Source organism: Adelges cooleyi, unplaced genomic scaffold (assembly GCF_023614345.1).
Source record: "Adelges cooleyi isolate 19-005CV unplaced genomic scaffold, UGA_ACOO_1.1 ACOO_flye_CR_arks_rails_tigmint_CR_PRNA_108, whole genome shotgun sequence".
Taxonomy (NCBI): Eukaryota; Metazoa; Arthropoda; class Insecta; order Hemiptera; family Adelgidae; genus Adelges; species Adelges cooleyi.
Window position 1 is genome coordinate 4,698,638 of NW_026095761.1, and position 14,995 is coordinate 4,713,632.

The following is a 14,995-nucleotide window of genomic DNA, read 5'->3' on the forward strand; positions in this document are numbered from 1 at the left end:
CACTCTTTTAGATGAAGTTTTACAGCTTAAGGTCTGAATACTAGACATAAGATCTAGTATCTATCATAATACTAAAAGTACATTTTCAAACACATTATTGTCATTAAGCACAATGCTTTTATCAATATACGATCACTGCCTTTCAATTTAAATTGGCCGGTCAATACAGCTTACTAACATGATAAAGATATCGGTTTCCTTATAAAATGATATCGTGCATCAAACACATTTTAGTGTTCCATTGCATTTGCCATTTCTGGTCCGCATAAAGCCTAATGGCAGATATTATATGTAAACGGTAGGTTATTAAATATAAAAAAAACTGCTAATTATTAAAATGTTTTATAATACATGGTAAATTTGAAATCTAAAATAATGAATAGGAAAACATATTAACAGAAAACAAGGTAGAATAGATTATTAACCATCAATACAATAATAAATAACTACATAATTTTAAAATGCAATTGACATAAATTATATTAATTTTGAAATGTAGTAAATAATGCTGTATTAATCAATATCTTATAATAAGTACAATTTTCTTGGAAAAATGGCAAACTAGTTACAACATATCATATAAAAAGTTATAATCTGAACCGGTTAACGGTATTGTCTTGTCAACTATATGAATGTAATACCTTTAAAACGATTTACACTCTTTTTGTGTTATTGGTATTCATTTCTTTTCAGACATTCAAATGATTGGGACAAAATAGGGTACATATCAAACGACTTGATGACATCCATGCTGACGTCGGAAAATAATGTTTTAACTTTTTCGATAAAAGCGTCTATGTTTTGCCACTCTTCTGTTTCTTTCATTATAGTCATGTTAGTTTCGTTGCTTAGTAGAAAATAAAAATCAGAAATGTCTTCAATGTTGGTACTTAATGGGTAAAAATCTTTTTCTTTTTTAATGTCCCTCTTGACGCCAACGTAGAAATCACTCAAAGAAATACTGCCTCTGGACTCTTTTAGAGTGTCGTACATTTCTGACGATCTACCAATACACTCGCAATATTCGGTTAACTTTGTTATGATGACTTTGTCCGGCCTATTGTTCGGGTCACTGGAATCTCTGGGGTTCACTGAGAAATCTAAATACTTCTTAACAAATCGATTCAATATTCCTTTGAGTATTGTCATTATGCTGTTTTTAATATGCCACAGGTATAGAACCTGATAGCTAAGGGTAACGTCCAGACTCATCGCCTTAACGTACATTTCACGCAATTTGGTTTCCACGACAGTCCAGTAATTTTGGCCATAATATTTCACAACGATACTACCGACTTCGTTCGACTTGTGTAGATTCGTTAAGGTTTCAAAAGAAATATGTTCCTTACCGGCGGTGGGAACTTCAAAAAGGTTGTTGAACGCCATTTGATCGTTTAGCCGCTTTTTGTTTGCCAACAAGACTTCAATCCGGGCGTGTTCGTCTGAGATTTTCTCCGTTTCTATGTCTTTTAGTTTTCGTTGCACGTTTTCAAATCTTGTCTTATGCAAAAAAAACCTCAGAGACCGCTTGATGGCTTGATGAGCTTTGAACATGAACTGAACCTTTCTACCTTCCGAGGGTGCTTCCAATAATCTATGCACCCTGACCGTGTAAAACCACAACGTCCATAGTATTCCCCTTAAGTGTTCGTGCAAAGGCAAATTATGAACGGTTGCCAACATTGAAACGACTTCGGCATCAAACAATATGTAGTCGTAGTTGGAAACATACTTGAATCTGTCGTCAGAGCCGTACAGGAATTCTTCGATTAGCTGCAAGTGTTGTAACGCGGATAAAGCATAGCTGCATTGCAGTAGTATATAATAATCGTTATCCTTTGTTATTGTTATTGAGCCTTCTCCCAAATTGTTTATAAAATGTTGTTCCTCATAATATTCCCTCTCAATCTCAGCATTTTGACGAGTTTCCAAAATACCTACATGATATGTGATCAATTTCATTTCGACATCATGTGCAAGTATGCAAATAATTAGTAATGCATAGGCGAGACCAAACCACGATGATAAGTTTGAACGTGGCATTTTTCTGGCACTCTTCTTTTGTAGTTAAAGTCGACTATACTTGCGCAACAAAATTCCAATACTAATAGAAGACTTTCTTTGAAACAATCTTATTGCGGCTCGAATTTATTCATAAAAAGGCAAGTCACGTACCGTGTACGTACATAATACCTTTTGTATCATGTTTGTTCAGTTGTTCATGTTATAAACAGCCGCACCGCGCACGGAATTTTAGGTATTTTACCGTTGAACCCATATTAGTATTATTATGTTTATAAACTAAAAAATAGTTTTTTTTATATCGCCACAAGGGACAATAATCATTAAAACAAAATATATTATTATAATATTATTGTTAATAGTTGTTGGAAATTATTTTCAAGTCATTCATATAGAAAACAATAATCATGCTACTAATATTATACTAAAGTATCAATTGTAACAGGGTGATAAAATTTTACTTTAGAAGATTTCATAAAATTATTATTTTAGCTACAAAAGTTTCGAACAGAGTATTTGTTAAATAAAACTATCAAAAATGGTTATTACGGTTTAATTTAAAAATATTATTTTTAAAATAGGATTAAAAGTTCAATAGCATCCTACATTTTCCAAAATACTTTTTAGACTTTTCAATGTATAATCAATTATTGCTCTTAAATTTTGTTTTTTTTGTTTTGTTTTTGTGTGTGCACTTGTCAACACAACAGATATTATGTTTAGGATTTGTGAAAATGCACACAGAAGTGTTTTTGTCGACTGTTTCTTTGAATAATAAAACAAAATACATTCAATTTTTTATAAAAACAAAAAAAATGTAGAAATTACATGCAATGGTTTTTATGTATATCTTTATCCTGTAAAATGTTATATTAATAAAGTCCTCAGCATAGACCCTAATACATACTACGTCCAAAGAGCAATGATTAAAATATAATATTAATTATACCTATTAAACTAGAAAATTAAGGGACCTGATGACTGTGATAAATGTGCCGCTTGTATTATTGATTTATTAAGGCCAATTGTATAGGCAATTTTTCACTAAAACTTAATATCAAGCTAAAATTTATAAACACATTATATTCACAAAGGAAAGAGATATATTTTTTATATTTATTTATTTTTTCAACCTCTATAACACACACAGGCTCTGTTTTTGTACAAAAACATACGTTTCTATTTCCAACAATCCAAGTTCCATTTATCCGATCTCAATTATTTTGAAGACAAATTTATTCCTCAATTAAAATTTCTCATCATCTGGTCTGTGCTTTAACGAATCGACTACTTTTTCTTATTATTAGTTTTCATACTAAAATAGTTTTTATTTTTTGAAAATAATAACAGCTTAAAGCCGATACGTCAAAACACAGAATACGACGAGGAGTTCAAAACTTTTTTTAGAATTGTAATCGAATAAAATGGGAAATTGGAACTTGAGTTGATGGAAATGCTAAGGGTCTATTTACGACCATTTTGTTAGCACTTACAATTAGCTATTATTAAAGTAATTAGCCTTTCTTTGTTTTCGACGTTATTATTAACATATATACAATTGAAGAAAATGGTTTGTAATTGTAAAAAAAAAACTGTACAATAACTTTGTAAATTATAGTCATTTTTAATGTTTTTGAGACAATTTGGTAAAAAAAAACGTTTAGAAGTCCAACGGTGTGTTTTTTATATGTATAGATATTATGCGAGTATGTGTTATTTTCAAATAGAATGAGTTTTTTTAAATTTAAGTTGTTAAATTTAAAAAAAAATTATAGGCTGTGGGACACTTGTGTACATGAAAAAAAAGTATTAAAATATTGACAATAAACCCAATAAGAAGGTATGAACAATTTACAACGATTTGGTTTTAATCAAGTTATTCAATTTTATTTTATTTTATATACCTTAATTGATATCGTTTTTCCATTAGTCTTAAAAATCATAAGCCTTTTCACTACACAATGAATTAACGCTAATTTTACAGTTTTGAATGTGTTAAAGCTTTTAACGGATTAAAGTATTAAGTGGATAATAGCTGTCAGATTTATCCATGTCTTCAGTTTTTTGCTGTTGTTTCAGATTCGAGTCCATCTTCAGCATGATAGCCACTGTACCCCCTGTCGTGACTATACTGTTATCTGTGATTTGATTTACTTTCCCAAGTAACTACTGTTACCTATATACAACTCGTAACATACTGTATATTTTCAATAAACATATTATTTTCAACAAATTTGAATAAATACATTTTTTTTTTGCAACGAAACATTATACATATGAACAATTGGCGATTTCTCAACTTCGATTTTAATTACGGCATAATTAATTATACGACAGGTTAATTACAAATAAACATTAATAGCAAACGGAAAAAAAAAACAACGAAATTACATCTGATAACTATGTATTTTTAATTGTTGGTGTATTGTTATAGCAACACTCGGTTTGTTAGATTATTCATTCTTTCAGTGAATAAAAAAAAAGAAAAAAATAATAGATTAAACTATTATGAATTTATATCAATTACATAAATAGACCGCGCAGAAAAAAAACAAATGTCTAGTAAAAAATCAAATTTGAGATTTACAACTACTTGTTGAACAATGCAGTGTGCACGGCATCAATGTCGTACGTTACGTACGGAGAATTGTACATGTCAGCAGCGCGAGAAGGCATCCTACGATTTCCTCTGGAAAAATAAAAAAATGTCATATTAGGTTAAACAATGTTATCATGTTTGAGTTATATTTTTACCCGGACAAATGTATCGGATTAACGTTGGAACTGCTGTTGCGGACCAATTCGCATTTCATGGGCCGACTGTCGAGTTGTCTGTTGTGATAGACTTCTACCGCCTGAATGGCGTCCGCTCGATGTTCATATATCACTTCAGCGACGCCCGGCCTGACGACTCTAGATTCCAGTAAATCACCAATGTCGGCAAACAGCTCCTAAAAAAAAAAAAAAATGAAAAAAGATAAGTCTTCCTTAGATTTAAAACAATACAACAAAAACATTCCACATACTCTTATATCCTCGGACGTAACAGACGGCTCGAGATTAGATACGACAATCTTATGGCCGCTGGGTCTGGCTCGTTTTGTCAGTGCAGTTTGATGCGAGTCTAATCTCGAACGTAACGTTTCACTCAGCCCTCTTTGAGACCTACGTGGAAATAATTTAACAAATTAATTAACATAATAAACATCCAAAATGCCAATATTATGTAGTAGACGCGGTGGTGTGACCAAAAACAGAATAACTTTATGACTACACTAACGAGAGTGTACTAGACTCAGAATCTATACCTTGGAAGTCTATCCAGAAGGTTGGGCATACTTTCGTGGTATTCGTCACGACCAGCCATAGAATTTCCGACGCCTCTCCGGTGCACCTAATACATACAAATTAGATATTTACCGTTTAACTGTCTAAAATTTAAATTGCGTCGTTGTTTTATTTACGGGAGCAGGTGAATATCGAGTGTCTTCTTCCCAGTCCATAGAATCGTCATAGGCGTTATCCACAGCTCTGGCATAAGGCTTTTCATTGATTCTTGCCGACCTCATGCCTGATCTATCGGGTGCTCTTCGCATACCTCGAGTACTTGAAACAGGTCTCCTCGGAGCTATAGCGTTGCGTCTCGATGGCCTAGGTTCTTCGACAGGTCTGTCACCTTAGAGTTATAAAAAAACAGTTAGATAAAAATAAACCATACAAATTTCCTAATAACTAAGGGCAGGCTTACTTCTGAACGTATTCAAATTGGAATTGTACGTGTTGTTACTACGTCTCCTGAGTAAACTGTCATGACGAGCTTGATGGTTTTCGTTGTATTGTCTATCCCCCCTAAAGTCAGCATGCCGTAAGCCGGATCTTTCGTGCAAAATGGATTTCACTGTTAGAATACCACGTCGGTCAATCTTAACGCGGCCTCCGTTGTCAACAAATCCTCTAGACGTCCCTGCGTTTTGTGTACCCTGAAAACATTTGTTTAAAAAAAAACTTTGAATTAATAAAACAGTGTTAATACGACTTGTGTTAACTTAAATTCTAAAAAAAAAAATTAACATTAATAGTTGATAAATTCTTTGTTAATAAATTAAACACTTAATTCAAGTGCAAAAACCAATCTCTGTAATTAGTACCAATTTATCAACAGCTTATTTTTAAATGGAATTTTAAATTAATACTTTACAGCAGCGCCTTTAACAAAGCGTCATAAGCTAATAATTGTTTAGTAAGTACTTACAGACCTTTTTTTATCACTTTTGTGTACATGTTTAAAACGCTGAAAGACAAAATATAACTTCCTTTGAAAACATTTAAGCGACCAGAAAATTTCAGTTTATTCTAAACATTATATAAAAAATGGCTCTCGCATAACTTCAAGTTAAAATTTTCTTTAAAAATGTATTAATCGTATTTAGATAGAGCTTTGGGAGTAATATTTGCCTAATTTACACATAAAAGACTCAGATTGGATGCATTTAGTTTTATTATTGAAAGTCGATAATACATTGTTGCTAAAGACGTTAAATAGCATAATAGGAATAGTGAGAAATAACACCTTGTCATAGACATCAGTCTAAAACAAATAGTCTTTATTAAAATCTACATTTGCAAGACAAAAGAGTGTAAGCGAAATTGATGATATTAGTTAGATAGATAGATGATTTATTTATGATAGTATAAATTAATACTATTTTTAAGAAGTGAACAAAAAATAATACTAATAATGAATTCCTAAAGTTTGATAAAAAAAATTTGTTGTTTATGTTCTTCAATGTTTTAGTAGGTTTTATTTTAATAAAAATTAAAACGTAAGAACTGCTATAAAAAAGAATACTTTTTTTATAATTAAAAATAATTGCATCGATAAGATAAGACTTATGACTAACAGTTAGTTATTGTGACTACATTAGTCACAATAACATTAACATAACATTAATTATCTGATGTGTTTTTACTATTATTTAAATGATAAACTTGAACTCTGACTTGAACTCGTAAATCTGTTTTGAAATTGTTTTATAGTTATTAGTATTATTACTATTGTCAATAATTAATGTAATACTTTTTAAAGGTGGTATTTTCTACGGTTAATCGTCATTTTTACGAAAATGGTGGACACTTACGTCGTGGGACGATTGCAAACGGCGCTCTTCGATTTTTTGTCTGGCGTCTTTCTGTTTTGACAATTTCTGTCTGGCGTCAACTATCTTTGTTGGCGTGACCAGCGCTTTATGCAGCAACTTCACTCGGGCGTCCATTACATCGTTGGTGACCATCCTCTTGTCCAGCACTTTTCTGTTTTGCAGTTTACCGGTACCGCGCTGTTTCTTGATTTCGCGCAATCTTTTCACTTTGTTGGCTTTGTTAGCGGCGATCGAACGCAATCGATTACGTGGACCGGAAAGTTGGGCTCGAAAACGGCTGTAATCAATAACGTCATAGTCGAATTTTAAACATTTTCTAAACTATATTAATAATATCAAATTGCCATAGAAGATAACGTGCTCGTGAACAGTGATAATCGCAAACCAAAATGATCAACATTAATTATTATATTTTTTTAATCAGTACTGACATTAGAACGTTTTAATATTTACATAAAATGAATAACTGCCGGATTACAAGAAGGCGGCGACCGGGTAAATATTTCCTACCTGGTGTTGTTGTTCTGGCCATTTTGCGGTCTCTTTCCTCTTCTAAACTTCATGATATTTTTTGTTTGTTTTTATAATAATATTATTATCTTATTGCAAATGTCAATGGCCGACGGCGTTTGGCTGTTACGAACTCTCTAGTTTTAACATCAAAAATACTTGCCTGTATTTTTAAAAACTGTTAACTGCGTGTTTTTATTAAACGGCGGTCAAACAAGAGTTGACGAGAAAACGATTCGCGCACATCATATGAACGCCGAAAATTTATTGTTAACCAAGTCCTGACCGGATTTCCAAATTCCAATTCACTAATCACTATCTCGTTTCGGACTTGCAACACTTCAGATTTTCAGCAGAATTACATATTAAAGTAAAATGGAATATCTTCATTCTTTCTGATAGGATAGGATGGACGGAAACTGTACGCTGGGGGAAAAAAAACACAAACACAACAGCCACCCCGAAAACAGTGCAGCCACGAACCCGTTTTGAAATTCAAACTTCGTTTGTGGGCACCACGATTATTTTTGCAAAATAATTCGGAATTTTAACATAAATCGGAAAATACGAATAAAAGACAAAATATTAAATTTGTATTCCCGAATACTGCAAATTATTACCACCTTCCTTCGCCCTCCAAAAAACTCCTAATTTACCTCGGTTGAGAATATCCCGTTGGCAAGCTTGCACGTCATCGACAAAACAAACGTGTTATCACCGTTCGGAAATGGTTACAAAAAGTCGATATCAACAGACAACAACTAAATATTTTTAAATATGTTTTTACTTTTTAGTTTTTTGAAATACAAATTTCAATAATTACATATCACGGTTAACGCGACAAAAAATGTTAAGTTTTTCTAGTTTAAGCAGTACAATAAGTGTATAACTGACATACTTATAAGCAAAACCGACAAAATCGAATTGACAAACAAAAACTCATCAAATGTTTTATTTAAGCACAATGAAAAAAAAAAAAAAATTAAACTTGCACCAGTGAACGAAAATAATGAAATGTTACTCGATAGTCGGCAGTTGTTAGTTTGTTATTGAGTTTATTATCTGTTCGTTGAGTGATGAACGGTAACTATTGGCCACGAGAGCCATCTCTGTGTGCGGCCGACGAAATGAAGCGCCCGACTATGGTGGCTGACGAACGTCTCGCTTATTGGGCGCATTGTCACAACTATCAGTTGGGGGACAAAATCGGCGAAGGATCATTTGGTAAGGTGTTCAAAGCTTTACACACGAAAAGCAATACAATAGTTGCGTTCAAATTCATTTATAAAGTATGTAATTGACGAGCGTACATTTTTTCTACACTACTAACTGTTAACTTTTCACCGTGAAGCTAGACGAGTGGAAAACTTTACAGCAAGAAGTCGTGATCCAACAGAAACTAAACCATCCCAACATCGTCAGGATGATAGAATCTTTTGGAAATGAAAACGGGGTAAGAATTTGTGATTGTTGAATTAAAAAAAAAAAAAAGTTCTATTAAACTCGCAAATGTCAATCATTTTCATTGTAGATTGCATTAGTCATGGAGTTTGTACCTCGATCGCTCAAAGAAATCATCGAGTTTGAAGGTATTTTAAGTGAAGATAGGACACGTGTGATTATTTGTCATCTTGTGTCGGCTCTTCATTATTTACATAAGAACAACATTTTACACAGGTACACTATTTTATTATAATCTCAGTGAATTAGTATAGATTTATCAAAATAATCTATCTACTGGTTATTAATTATTATATTATTATTTTTTTTTTTATAGAGATCTAAAACCGCCAAATATATTACTAGACCATAATGACGTTGCGAAATTATGTGATTTTGGTTTAGCAAGATTAATGTTGACGGGTACACAAGTATTAACACAAGCGTCACTCAAAGGAACTCCTCTGTACATGGCTCCAGAAGTGATAAACTCTCCGGTTATACCTCCTACCTATAATCACAATGCCGATTTATGGTACGGCTTTGGTGGCTTGCAGTTTGCAATGGATTATTTAATAATATCTTTTAAAAAGTAGCATTTGGATTGAGATTTTTTTTTCATTTAGGTCGTTGGGATGCATAGCCTACCATTTACTGTGTGGCAAACCACCGTTCGATACAAAATGTTTAATGCACTTAGTGCAAATGATGAAAGATCAACCGATTCTATTGCCCAAAACAGTATCTCCATCCTGTCGCAGTTTTTTGGAACAACTTTTACAAAAAAATCCTTTGGAAAGGCTCACATGGCCTACTCTGTTACATCACGAATTTGTACGAAACCGAGTGTACACCACAGACCGAAATCGAGACAATGACACATCGTCGGAACTCGACGATATTGTGTCGCCGTTGCATACAATGAGAATTAATGAAGAACTACACACCAACGATTCTTCAACCAGTGAAAATTCACTGACATCTGCAGGCGACACGTAAATATTAACATATAGTAAATAATAATTACAAGTTACATATAGAATTTTAATAATAGTTACATGTGTACAATAATTCTTTCTGAAAAAAAATGTATTAAATATATTATATTGTAGAACCGAGGAAGATTTGAGGTCGAGTCAATCCAGTTGGTGCTCGGAAACGTGTCCGGAGTTGGATATATGTTCTAACAAAACAAACTCTACAAGTAATAACACCAACAATAATGATTTTATGAGCGAAGAATGGATTGTATTTCTTCGACAAAGTGCTTCAGAGGTAGATAAAGCTTTTTTTTTAAAAATTAAGAATTAAATTTTTATTTATGTATTGCTCACTTTTAAAATATATTATTAAAACGTTTATAATGTTTAACAAAATGTAATATTTAGATTTTTTCTTTACTCATGATAAATTTGTGTACACAAAGATGATTCTTTATGACCGATTGATATCGTTTACAGGTTTTGTCCGGAAATTTAGCGTCCATGAATCAAAAAAGCTTTATACTAGTAGTGTTATCGTCTCTGAAAAGCATCACCGTGTCTTCCAAGTTGTTACATTATGTCGTTACACTGTTAGCCGTACCGTTTGTTACTCCTAATGTTCAACAGAACGACAAAGACGCAATAACTCGAGTAAATATAATTACAATAAAGCTATTGTAAAATGTAACTTTTGACTTCATTTTTATTGTTTGCTTTTTGTGTCATCCCGTTTTTTTTTTAATCATTAGATTTATGTGGAATCCAACGTAATTCCATGCTTGATGCAAGCGTTTTGCAGTGCTTTCAAATCGTCCATTCGTAATTGTGTATCGCCTGCTCCACCTGACACGATCGGCATACAAGAGTTGGACAGTCTAGAATCTGTACTGTTACTGATCGAAGGGTTGTCGTTGGACAAACCCGTTGAGTGTCTAACACAATTTTGCGATAGCGTAACTGTTTTGAAACTTGTGCCGCACATGCAAAGGTGTTTGTCTTTGAGTCACGGCAACACACAACTAGTGGCAAACACGTTGGCCGTGTTAATTTTAACATTGATATACTTGCCGCGTAACATAGGATTAGTTCAAGATATTGTACTGGGAACAAATTTAGAAGGTAATAAAGTCATTGTTAGTTGTTGTTGTCAGCCATGATCATTATCGGCAATGTAGGTACAAGACGTTTATTAAACGATAATGTGACTTTTCAGGCAGGATTTCGAATGTCGAGCTGCACAAATTGATTAGAAACAACGAAGACGCTTCAGTCAGAGAGAGAACGTGTGTTCTCCTGTTACATATGACCAGACTTAACCCGAACAGTCTGGCCAACGCTTGGCATCAAACTCTAACAAATGATATTGAATTTTTAATGGATGATCCATGCCCCAACGTTGTTCAGGTATTGTCATTTTTTCTTAGTCAACAAGGAAATCATGCATAAAAATTGTATACATATATTCTTAATCGGTAGATAATAAACATAAAAAAAGGGTATACAAACCGCATAAAAATACATAATATTTGTTTTAATACAAAAATAACATACATTTTTAAAAAACTAAAAAAGATAACGTTTTGGACGTCAGCCAAAACTTCTTGCAGATTACCAAATTATCATAACTTGTTTGGCTTTCTTAACCTAGGCCAAGTTCAGTTGCCTCTGGAAGTTCTACTTTTTCTAGACAGTTTCCTCCTTATAGAGAGGCGAGAGTGCTCGATGTGACAGAGTGTCTAACAAGTGACAGTGAGCATTTAATGCAATGCCACCTCACTTCTTCGGCCACTCTTCAATTTTTTAATATTAACATTTTGTTTTTTTGTTTTTTATAGATTACTTTTAAATGTTAGAGAAATATATTTTCTATGTTAGTTTTTATAATCTTCTTCTTCTTCTTCTTCTGGCCTTCATAACTCTCCAAGAGTTTTTGCCGCCATCACTTCATTTTTCACTTCAGTTTTTATAATCAGCCACAGTAATATATAGTAATATGTTATTTTTTGTACCTTTTGACTTTTAACAACTTCTTAAGTTTTACTGAATTTTCAAATAAAATATGCATACATATTTTATTTGAAAATTCAGTAAAACTTATTCACATGAAATTGAATTATATTTTACCAGCAAAATGTATATGTATACTTGTTTTGTGTGTAACCTTCAACGGTTAAAAAAAAAAAAATAGTTTATTTTATAGTTCCTGACCGAAATTTATTTTTAAAACACAAAGAGTATTTTAACACTTATTGAAAATGAAGTGTTTTATCACACATTAGTCATTAAATAGCGAGAGAGTGGTAGAAAAAAAAGTACCATGATGACATTAAAAATTAGTTTTGCAGTAATAACTATAAACAAATTGTTTTCTTTTGTAAATATAAAACACTATCAAATTATTCCACACAGAGCTGAGTGTTATTATTTCTATAAATCGTTATCTGAATAACCATCTAGATGACACATTGTTCAAATGAAAATTATTTGAATTATTTAAACGTATTATTCCAATAATTTGCAAGTGCGGTTATCAAAATTAATTTTTTTAGCAAACATTTTTGAATAAATATAATATATGTAAAGTTGCATAGAAAATAAAAATTAAATTTCATGTATTTATTTTTACTGTTCATTTAAATGTTAAAATAGTTTGATTGTTTATCTTAATTTTTATTCCAATTAGAACAACTCTGATTCCATATTCGTTAAAATTTAAGTAAAAATAAAAAAGATAATTAAGAATATTTAATCGGTTTTTAAATTGGAAAGTCTTACACAATATGTAATCAACAGGACACAACTTCAAACACACAATATTTTGGATATCTACTTAACGATTGTTGGTACTCTTCAATATTTTATTACAAAAATAAAGTATTTAAAGTATTATGTTCTTTTTATATTCCTAGTCACTTTTTTTTCTATCGAGGAAGACCCAAAAACTCAAGGCACTTTTAGTTATTTACCGTCTGTAAAATAATTTATAGTTGTAATTAATATTGTTTTGCTATCTACAGTTTTTATTTTTTATCACTTTCAGTAATTGAAATGTAATATTCTTGAAGACCGTAGGAGGACTATTTTTTGGGTGGGCGGCTAATGTCCCCCATGTCCACTTTAAAAGTATGAACACCAGTTGTTTTATATTATTAATTTTTTTTTTTTTCATTTGTCTACAGGCGGCAACGTATGCATCAGAACTATTGAAAAAAACACAATTTTACCGTATCGAAACCGATCACTGACCGAAGCGAATGACAGCTCATCTTTTGAGTTTTTTATGTTAATTTGTTTTTTTTTTATATACCTTTGTTTGTGCTTTGGATATACGAATCATTTCCTATCTTTTACAACGCGTCATTAATTATTATTATCGACAAACAAAATGTGCCATTGTGATATTATTCATGTATTTTTTTGTATATAATACATAACTACAGCAGAGTGTGTAGTAATCCTAAGACTAACTCTCGACGAATTCGTGAAACGGTACGACTAGCCACCTCTTCACAAAATATTAGTATAAGATATATTTTATTGTTATTTTTATTACGAAGATGATGAAAATAAAATCGTTTAAAAATCATGTTACGTTAATTTTTTTTTATTATTATTATCTTACTTGACATTGGATAATATGTTTATTTTTTTAATTTGACAATAATAAACAAGATAACAGTGAGCACTACACGTAATAATATTATAATAATAATAAGACGTAAGTGTGTCTAATAATCGGGTTTTGAGCTCTGTCGTTTAAAATCAATGACTGTTTAGACAAACGCTAACTATCCTATATGTCCTATGATTATAAAGGACTTATTTTATTTTACTAAATAAATGCTTTTAATAGTTTTTGCTATTAAAAAAAATATATATCTGTAACAACTGTGAATAGTGTACAAGTCGATTTCAGTGATTTTAAAGGGGAGCGATTTTAAACTTTGACCAGCTGCCATAAATCCTGCCAATAACTCACATCTCTCTCACGGTTTTCTTGTTGGTCCAACGAGTTAGACATTTATTCAAGGTGTGCTAGACGCCTCGGACTACATACATGCTAGCGGACTTAGTTAATTTTGACCAAAATTCGACTTACACACTTATTCACAGTGTTACAGATATACATATCTTATTTATATATAAATTTCTTCTGTCCGTGTGTCCTAACATTTGTAAAGCTAAATGCGAACTTCATAAAGCTTAAGTTATCGTAGTATCTTATAGCCCCCTCACTCTTATATTCCTAAGTCCCCTTGACTTTGTAATACCTATTTCGTACACATTAGCTAATAAACAAAATATATTCGTTTATATAAATTATTATAACAAGTATTTTATTAACATAATATTTTACTGTTGTAGTGTATTTAGTTTCAAAAAAAATTTGTTTCTTCTTCAAATTTCAATCAACACAAGTCCATATAGTTGCTTACCTACATCTATCAATAACTGGTTTTGTGAGTGCACCCACATCAAGATAATTAGATGACGCTCATCTAAAAATATTGTTATCAGCCCAAGTATATTCCAGCTTAAGAACAAAAACTAAATCAAACACTCGAACGACAATATTGTAAGTTTACGACCAGAAAGTACTTGGCGGTCTATAATCTAAACGCAGGTTATGGGTATGGTCGCAGGTCGATAAGTCTTTAGGAAAAATATGCAGATAACAACAATACGTGCCATTCAAATAGATATATTAAATTGAAATATATTTATATTATGCAAATGGTACTTGAACTTAACGCGACAACTATTGACAATATATAAAATTATATTGTCGCAATTATCTTGGTCGTATCGTTCGAGAATATTCGGGATAAGGAGATTTTTAAAGAAAAAAAACCACTACGTTGTATAACTAAATTGTTATAA

General features: G+C 31.8%; 2 protein-coding genes across 2 annotated transcripts; one reads left to right on the forward strand and one right to left on the reverse strand.

The window, feature by feature from the left end:
- Positions 1-3,936: 3,936 nt before the first annotated feature.
- LOC126839420 (uncharacterized) lies at positions 3,937-8,117 on the reverse strand. Its single transcript, XM_050574751.1, has 8 exons — positions 7,692-8,117; positions 7,161-7,458; positions 5,771-6,002; positions 5,487-5,698; positions 5,331-5,416; positions 5,049-5,187; positions 4,777-4,973; positions 3,937-4,711 (listed from the first exon to the last, which is right to left on the reverse strand). Exons 1-8 carry the CDS (start codon positions 7,742-7,744, stop codon positions 4,612-4,614), a joined length of 1,317 nt encoding a protein of 438 aa, XP_050430708.1. The 5' UTR covers positions 7,745-8,117; the 3' UTR covers positions 3,937-4,611.
- A 307-nt stretch (positions 8,118-8,424) lies between these two features.
- Positions 8,425-13,700, forward strand: LOC126839403 (uncharacterized). The gene is made up of 10 exons (XM_050574726.1): positions 8,425-8,980; positions 9,043-9,144; positions 9,223-9,368; positions 9,469-9,666; positions 9,758-10,126; positions 10,244-10,406; positions 10,592-10,765; positions 10,864-11,233; positions 11,328-11,518; positions 13,294-13,700. The coding sequence occupies exons 1-10, from the start codon at positions 8,768-8,770 to the stop codon at positions 13,357-13,359; spliced, it is 1,992 nt and encodes a 663-aa protein (XP_050430683.1). The 5' UTR covers positions 8,425-8,767; the 3' UTR covers positions 13,360-13,700.
- Positions 13,701-14,995: the final 1,295 nt, after the last annotated feature.